The 9,453-nt window shown below is 49.8% G+C and overlaps 1 protein-coding gene across 1 annotated transcript; it reads left to right on the top strand.

Moving 5' to 3' along the window:
• Positions 1–3,687: 3,687 nt before the first annotated feature.
• On the top strand, positions 3,688–9,129 carry LOC113689655 (uncharacterized). The gene is made up of 2 exons (XM_027207398.2): positions 3,688–8,253; positions 8,464–9,129. The coding sequence occupies exons 1-2, from the start codon at positions 3,688–3,690 to the stop codon at positions 9,127–9,129; spliced, it is 5,232 nt and encodes a 1,743-aa protein (XP_027063199.2).
• Positions 9,130–9,453: the final 324 nt, after the last annotated feature.

Genomic DNA, 9,453 nt, shown 5'->3' with positions numbered 1-9,453 from the left:
TCCTTCCAAAACCGGTCAGCCAAGAAGAAAGAAAACAGTCCACAAGTTCACTTATTTAACCAACCTTCATCCTTTCATGGTTTTCACTTAAACAATATGTCAAGTGTTAAATCTAACTCAAAAAGGTCTAAAATATGTTAATACTTCAAAAACCACCATGAACAAAGTTTAAACATTTCATCAAACACATGGTAGGCAAACTAACTAACCCTACCACCACTTGTTTAGTTCAAGAAGATTAACCACAAATCTCATCCAAATAACTTGTAGTTTGCCATTAAAACTTAAAGTACATGATATAAAACCATAAAACCAAGATTTAAAGATTATTTACCTCTCTTGTGAGAAGCTTGAATTACCCAAAATAACCACCAAACCAAAAGCTTCAAGCTTGGTAATCACACACTAGGGTTGGAAGTAGTTCACTCACCAACTCAAGTCCTTCACTTTTGATTTTTCTCTCAAAATCAAATTAGGTTTAGAAAGCATAAAAACGGAGTTTTCTTCCTTCCTTTGGAAGTTTCACGGTGGCTGAAAATATGGTGGAGGAAATGTAGCAAAGTTGGTTTAAAATTTCTCTAATTCTTTGGTCAAACAAGATACATGGCTAGGGTTTGGCCACTTAGCCCAATTCTTGTCCATTTCTTCCTTAATCTTTGACTAATGATGTTTCAACCCTTCCAAATGTCCCAATATCTATTTAACACCTCTAAACTCTCATATAAAGTCCCAACCACAAATAAAAGGCACTTGTTAAAAATGTAAGTGGTGAAATAATTAAAACCAACTCAAGAAAATATTTCCATTCAAGTAAAAGAAAATGAAATGCAATGCAAGGGAATTGTTATAATACATGTAGAATGCAATGCAATGGCATATTATAAGTGGTTTAAATCTTAGGGCAAGGCATGTAGTTTAGGAGAATTGTGTTTCAAAGTGAGGGTTCTCACATAAAGTGCATAAGATTACATGCATACAAAGTATTCTCAAAAAGCTGATACATTGGATAGAACTCACAATAAAATAGAATTGGACATCTATTTGATGGAGATAAAGGGAGACTTTCACTATCCAAACTTTCACATATTGGATTGGTAGAGAGATAATGCTCATAGGTTCTAAGTTCTTGCTACAATTGCTAGAGATATATTAGTTATTCCGGTGTCTATTGTTACCTCGGAGTCTGCTTTAGTATGAGAGGCCGTATGTTGGATTCTTTTCGAAACTCTTTAACTCTAAGAATAGTGGAGGTTATAATTTGTGGACAAGATTGGCTTTGTAAGGGTAATCAACAAATTGATTTGGAAGAAAGTATAGCTGAACTTGAAGAAATGGAAATAGGTAATACCTTTCGTATCTTGTTATCATTGCATTGAAAATTTTCTTATTCATTTGAGTTTCAACTTGTGCTAATATGTTTCTTGGTTACTTTTAATTTTGGACAATTTTTTTCAGGTTTGACGGAGAAGCATTCAACTTGTACTCCTTAATATGTTGTAGAGGATGAACCTTTCTTTTATTGATATTCAATGTTTTAATTTGTATTTTCAGTTGAAAATTTTGTTCTTGAAATCTTTTTGAGGTTGTTGAAACATTTTTGGGATTGGAGCTTTTCTTGAAATTTTGTTGTACTTGTTGACAATCAAATTGCAAAGCTCATGGTTGAATTATCTCGTAGTCAAGATTATGAAATTGGTGATGGAACTACTGGTGGTGTTGTCTTGGTTGATGCACTCCTTGATTCGATGCCACAAATTCGCAACCTTTGATTCAGACTTGTATCTTGTTTCTTAGAAAGCTAATATTTTTTTTATTGGTAAATTTAGGGGCGGATACCCTTTGACCCACCCCTATTTTTTGGGTACCCGAGAACAAACGGAGCGGATTAAGGTCAAAAAAATAGTAATCCAACATATTAGGGTGGGGTCGGCCATTTGCTGTTCGGGACGGATACCAAACTCGTGCCCATCCCCATCGACAAACGACCTCTCCAGGCCGAGCAATCCTAACTTTGAACTTAATAGGGATGGCGTATTTCTCCACCAACTCGTCTATGTCCTCCTAATCTAAGATAGGGGGAATAGAGTCAACTTCATCGAAATTGTATTCGGCAGAAGTAGAAGGGATAGAAGAGGTTGCTCTCGAGCTTCCTGCGATGGCCCCAGTTGTGGCCTCCTGAGCAGAGACGTCAGGGAGGGACTGAACAGGCTGCTCGGGAGAGCTCGTTACTCGGATGGGAAGGTGTGTTGAGGTTGGAATATACTCAAACCCTGATGAACTAGAGGAGGACGAACTAGAGGGAGAAGTAGAGAAGGAAATTACTTTTACGAGCACTGGCCGAGCTGCTCTACATCTAGATGCCGAACTAGTGATATCCGAGTGTTCGAAGGACGACATAAAAAAGGAGGAAAGGAAGGACTTACTAGTGATAAATGGAAGAACAGGGTGTTGCTAAGGGGAGCCGATCTACTGAACTAACCGAGTTGATTGGATAAGAAGGGAGCGTGAATAGGCTAGAAGTTGGGAGACCTAGTGAAATGAAAGCGGAGTGTGAAAGAGCGAGAAGGCTAAAAGGTTTGAATTTAAAACTAGTAATGGTTACTGTTTAGGGGTGCAATGTTGAAGTGACGGATACACCCGGAAGAAATAACGGTTACATAAAATGTCTGAAGTAATAATGACTAGGAATGCACTCCTTGTCCAAACTGACACATTTTCGAATTTTGATCCAGATTCATGTGACCGTTCAATGACTCTAACCTTCAAATGGGATCTAGTGTAGAAGAGCCAATCCTCCACAGACACGTGTCAACTTTAACAAGTCTTTTTGACCTAATAGATGAGCCTGCTCGGTCATCGGCTCTAAACTCCTTTCGTGGCTGAACTGGTTATAAACTCCTGATTCTTTGGGATAAGGCCATAATTGGAGTCCAAGAAAGATGACTACTAAAGCTAGAAGGATAACTTTGGACTCTTTCATGCCTACTCCAGAGGACTCTATAAATAATGAACAAGAGAACAAGAAAAGGTACATGCGACATAGCACAATCACTTCTGAGGGTGCTCACCTCGGCCGCCCCGCGTGTCCGAGGTGAAGTCACCTCGTCCCTCTTCATCGTCCATCCAGGTCTGGGGGATCGTCCCAGACCTCGACCGTTTCCCTAGCCTACTGTGTAGTCGACCTCGGCACCCCCACCTCAGCTGCACGCTGATGATGTCAAACCACCTGACATCACCCAGGACCAGTGCTTTATCTGAAAAGCACTGGAAGCACTTAATGGCACCTGCACAATACACCCCGTCATCATGCTCAGGCAGCTACAGTGTCAGACTCAGACCTTCTGACACGGGACAGAGCCGTAATGACCAGAGGGTGGGTCCCACCAGCATAAGCCCTCCGCTCTGTCCTCTACTCTCCCTCCATAAATACCCCAGACACACTCCCAACAAGTAAGCATACACTGTTCATTAACTCATTCTCATTATTCTCGTTCTCATACTAACTTGATCGTCGGAGTGATCCCAGGGGAGAAGCTCCGCCATTCACTTCGGACAAGAGGTTGACTTCGGACACCAGAACTCACCTCACCTCATCTCAGAGAAGGACTGATTCAGGTCGGCTCAGCCACCAACCAAAAATCACCTCCTCAATTGGCGCCGTCTGTGGGAACGAGATCACTACTAAAAATGAGATCCACGCGTTCCAGAAGCGGAAGAGTTCCCTCAAACGGGGCTGGGCAGGCCTCGGGAGCCCAGCAAGACCGCATCTCTGAAGAACAAGGGTTCCAAAGGACCCACCCTAACAACGAGGAGGCCATCGCCAAGATGGCCGAGTTCGTATCACACAACCCTACCATTTTTGAGGAGCTAGGGAGATATCTCAAAAGGCAGGGGAAAGAAAAGGCTGAATCTTCCAAGAGGAGGCCGATGAAGTCTCCTGAAGTGCCCTCAGGTGAGGACTCTGATGAGGGGCGTCTCTCACGGAGTACCTCCAGGCGCGCCTCCTCCAAGGCGACTTCTAAACTCGCCTCCATCTCTCGGGCGTTTTCACGAGGATTACTGGGGAAACGGGCCGAGGACCCACCTCGGCGCCCCGGGGGGCTAGCTTCGGACTACATGAGGGCTCCGCCCTTTACGGATGACATCAATGGGGAAAGGGTGCCCCCGAACTTCAAGCTTCCAAACTTGCCCACCTATGACGGCCGAGGTGACCCCGAGGATCACCTCCGCGCCTTCATCTCTGCATTCCGACTCTACTGCGTCCCCGACACTGTGATCTGCCGAGCTTTCCCCATTTTCCTACATGGGAATGCCCGGAAGTGGTTCTGGAGTTTGGAACCGGGGAGCATTGCCTCCCTGGATGAGCTGATAGACCGGTTCATCCACCGCTTCGTGTCATCTCGACCAATCACGAAGACTTCAGCTTATCTCTTGAACCTTCAACAGGGTCAGGGCGAGTCTCTTCGCTCGTATGCTCAAAGGTTCAACGAGGAGAATGTGCAAATACCTGATCAGAATGAGCAGGTAACTCTCGCGGCCTTTACCAACGGGTTGGTGGCCGGACTCTTCAACACCGAAATCCATCGGGATTACCCCCGTACACTTCACGAACTCTGGGAAAGAGTGGACCAGGGAATCCGAAGTGAAGATGTGAATCGCATGAAGCGAGAAGCCCAAACCTCTCGTACGGGACAAGATACCCGGAGAAGAAAAGACATCGGCCGAGGGGAACCCGGCCCAAGTGGCACCTCGAACCCACCCCGGGACCGCCGGAGTGTCTTCGATCGGATCGTAAAAGGAAGATCATCCACCTCGGACGCTGAGCTGACACCGCTCAATTCCAGCCGATCTCATGTCTTGGCTGTGATGAGGCAGAACCACCTCGGCCGAACACCTCCTGAGATCCCCGGAAGAAGAGATAAGAGGAACTCCAGCCTCTACTGTGCCTACCATCGAGATGTTGGGCACGAGACCGAAGATTGCAACGATCTGAAGCGAGAGATCGAAAACCTGATCCGACAAGGATACCTGAAGCAGTTCATCCGCAAAGATGGGAGCTTCAACCGAAGTGCCTCCCACCGGGAGAGCCGAGGTCCCCGCCGAGAAGACAGGCGGGACACCAAGCTTAACTGCCGAGGTCCTGAGGACCATAAGGGGGACCAAAGGCCTCCACGCGACGGATCACCAGGCTATGGCCCAAACATTGTCGGGGTGATCAACACCATCTCAGGTGGCCCCACGGGAGGAGACAGCCAGAACTCCCGAAAGCGGACCTACCGCCAAGCCGGCATGGACGTGGCCGAGCCGAGCTCGAGGCTGTCCGAGGTGATAACCTATGGTCCCCGCGACCCTGTCCCCGCTGCCTCCAGCAATCACGAGACTCTCGTGATTGAGGTCCTCACAAACAATTATATAGTCAAAAAGGTCTACGTTGACCCCGGAAGTTCGGTAGACGTCCTGTACTACCGAACTTTCGAGAGTTTGAAGCTAACCCGGGAACAGCTCACTCCGGTCAGAACTCCCTTTGTCGGTTTCGGGGGACACGTCGTCCACCCGGAAGGCATGGTGAATTTAATGGTGACTATCGGGCGTCATCCCCGTTGCCGAACTGTGCCCGTCAGTTTTGCGGTGGTCAAAGCGGACTCTCCTTACAACATGCTGATAGGCCGGCCCACGCTCAATGCCTTGAGAGCCGTGTATTCTACCTACCACCTAAGCTTCAACTTTCCAACGCCAGAGGGTGTGGCCGAGGTGAGCAGCGACGTGGGCGCCGCCCGAGAATGCTACCTCGCCACCATTCAAGCCGCAGTCGGACCTCAGCCCCCGCCGAGGTCAGAAGAAAAGAGGCCGGCTGTCCTCTCCATAGACTGCATCGACTCTCACAAGGCTGCAGAGCCCAGCAGACTTGAGCCCGGGGAGGAGGTGGAGCAAGTGGTCTTGGATGAAGCCAAACCCGACCAAGTGGTCCAAGTAGGGGCCGGACTCCCCTCACCCCTGAAAGAGGAAATGATCTCCCTGATCGAGGACCACCGAGACATTTTCGCGTGGTCCGCAGATGAAGTGGTCGGAGTGCCATCCGAGCTCATGACTCACCAACTTAACGTTAACCCACAGGCCCGACCTGTGCGGCAGAAGCGAAGGCACTTCGGCCCCGAACGCAGCAAGGCCATATCGGACGAGGTCGACAAGCTCTTGCCGGCCAAGATGATCCACGAAGTCCAATATCCGACCTGGCTGTCCAACCCAGTTATGGTCAAAAAGGACACCGACGGATGGAGAATGTGTGTAGACTTCACCGAGCTCAACAAGGCCTGTCCCAAAAACTGCTATCCCCTCCCGAGAATAGACACCCTTGTCGACTCGGCAATGGGGTACGAGATCCTTTGCTTCCTAGATGCCTTCAAAGGGTACCACCAAATAGGAATGAACGAAGAGGATCAAGAGAAAACGGCGTTCTACACTGACCGAGGTACTTACTGTTATACTACCATGCCCTTCGGACTAAAGAACGCCGGGGCGACCTACCAAAGGCTGATCAACAGACTCTTCAAGAATCAGATCGGCCGCAATGTGGAGGCCTATGTGGATGACATCCTCGTCAAAAGTCTCGCCACTTCATCCTTCCTGTCAGACTTGAGGGAAGTCTTCGGGGTCCTGCGAGACTCGAGGATGAAGCTAAATCCCAAGAAGTGCGTCTTCGGCGTCACCTCGGGAAAATTCTTGGGGTATCTGGTTTCCCACCGGGGAATCGAGGCCAACCCCGACAAAATCAAGGCCATTCAGGACATGTCCCCACCTCGAAACATCCGAGAAGTCCAAAGACTGAATGGACGCCTGGCCGCGCTGAATCGCTTCTTGTTTCAATCTGCTGAGAAGGCCCTGCCCTTCTTTAAAGTACTGAAGAAGTCTGATCAGTTCGCCTGGACTGAGGAGTGTCAGTCTGCCTTCAACCAGCTGAAGCAGTACTTGCACCACCTGCCCACTCTCGCTTCACCTCGGCCCGAGGAGAAGCTCTACCTCTCTGCGGCCGACGAGGCCGTCAGCGCTGTGCTCATCCAAGATGAGGGCACCCAAGTGCCAGTTTACTACGTCAGCCGAGCCCTCCGCGGGTCGGAGACTCGATACACTCAGGTGGAGAAACTCGTGCTGGGGCTAGTCCACGCCGCTCGGCGGTTAAAGCCCTACTTCTTAGCTCATCCCATTTCCGTCAGGACCGACCAGCCCATCCGGCAGATATTGGTGCGACCCGAAGCATCTGGCCGCCTTACCAAGTGGGCTGTCGAGTTGGGAGAGTATCACTTAACATACGAGCCTCGCACAGCTGTAAAGGCACAAGCCTTAGCCGACTTCCTCGCCGAGCTGACCTTCACGGAAGGTCCAGAGTCCGCATCCGCCGGAGCTGAAGTGTCCACTTCATCCCCATGGACATTGTATGTGGATGGATCTTCTAATGGAGATGGCAGCGGTGCCGGACTTCTTCTGGAAGGACCTCAGGGAGAGGTGTGCTCCTACGCCCTCCGCTTTGGCTTCTCGGCCACCAATAATGAAGCCGAATATGAGGCTTTAATTGCTGGACTCCAGCTGGCCCGAAGGCTCGGCGCTCAGCAAATCCACGTCCGCAGTGACTCCCAACTTGTTGTGCGCCAAGTTCTCGATGAGTATGAGGCCAAGGATGAGGCCATGCAACGATACCTCTCCAAGGTTCACCAGCTCACCGCGTACTTCGAGTCATTCGAAATCCAAAGAATCCCCCGGTCCCAGAATAAGCGAGCCGACGCCTTATCCCGGCTGGCCTCCACTTCATTCTCTGACCTCAACAAAACGGTCTTAGTGGAAGTTCTGAGTGAACCCGGATATGTGGAAGAGGTGGCCTGCCCCGTGCACTCCGAAGATACCTGGATGACTCCGTTCACCCTTTTCTTGGGTCAGGGAACACTCCCTGAAAACCGAGCCGAGGCGAGAAGAATACAACGCAAGGCGGCTCGGTACGCTCTCCGTGATGGAGAACTGTACAAACGCTCTTATCTCGGCCCATGGCTGAGGTGTGTTACTCCCGAGGCCGGACGTCACGTCCTCCACGAGATCCACGAAGGCCTGTGCGGAGCTCACGTCGGCCACAGGATGTTAGCCAAGAAGACTATGCTCCTTGGATATTTCTGGCCGTCACTTCGGCGAGACTCCCAGGACCTCGTTCTCGGCTGCCCTTCCTGCCAAGTCCACGCACCCGAGCACCACCAGCCTTCAAATTTCATGGTCCCCATCACTTCACCCTGGCCGTTTGAGCAATGAGGGACAGACATCATAGGTCCTTTCCCTAAAGCCGTCGGGGGTTATACCTTCCTGGTGACCGCGGTGGACTACTTCACTAAGTGGGTCGAGGCCGAGCCTCTGCGGACCATCTCGGGGCTAGCTATTCAAAAATTCTTTTGGAAATGCATTATCTGCCGCTTCGGCATACCTCAGGTAATCATCTCGAACAATGGGAGACAGTTCGCCGAGAACCCATTCAAGACTTGGTGCGAGAACCTCGGCATCAAACAACACTTCACCTCGGTAGGCCACCCTCAGGCCAATGGCCAAGCAGAGAACTTCAACCGAACTCTCCTGCATGGTCTTAAGACCCGACTCCACCGAGTTGGGTCATCTTGGGTGGAGGAACTCCCCAGTGTCCTGTGGTCGTATCGGACCACGCCGAGGTCAGCGACGCAAGAGACCCCATTCTCCCTGACCTACGGCGCCGAGGCTGTCATCCCAGCTGAGATCCTTACTCCCAGCCCTCGGCTAGCAGCCTATGCCGCCGAGGTGAACGACGAAGAGAGGCAGCTGGACCTCGACCTAGTCGAAGAACGGAGGGACCTCGCCTCAGCCCGGATAGCCTCATACAAGAACACCTTGGCACAGTATTACAATACCCGCGTCAGACACCGCAGATTCCAGCCTGGAGACTTGGTCCTGAGAAAAAACTCAGTCAGCCGAGCTGAGCCCCAAGGCAAACTGTGCCCGAAATGGGAAGGCCCCTACCGGGTTGTCGAGTCCAATCTTAAGGGATATTGTAAGTTAAGCTACCGAGATGGCTCACTAGTGCCGAGGTCTTGGCACGCCGAGAACCTCAGGTTGTATTATGTTTGAGGTTGACTTCATTCAATTATTTCATCCAATTATCTCGTCAAGTTACGACTTCAACAGCTTTGTTAATTTTTCAATACCAAGATGCTGCACCGTCGTTATTAAAAAATAAGGGGGACAAGCAAGGGACGAAGTAAGGAATTGAAAAAGCCAGGATGAAAAGTAGGTATTTCATTCAATAACAAAAGGGTGTTACAAAAAATACAAGGCCGAGGTCGGAGTGCTGCTAAGCACCCTTCACCTCGGCCGCCCCCTTAAAAAGCCTACGAGCCTAAACCCCCGTATCGGCTGCATCCCCAGTCTTGGCTCCCTCCTGGGCATCCTTTT

This window comes from Coffea arabica, chromosome 5c, assembly GCF_036785885.1.
Source record: "Coffea arabica cultivar ET-39 chromosome 5c, Coffea Arabica ET-39 HiFi, whole genome shotgun sequence".
Classification (NCBI taxonomy): Eukaryota; Viridiplantae; Streptophyta; class Magnoliopsida; order Gentianales; family Rubiaceae; genus Coffea; species Coffea arabica.
The sequence above is the reverse complement of the archived record's forward strand: the minus strand, read 5'-3'. Positions and strand labels throughout refer to the sequence as shown.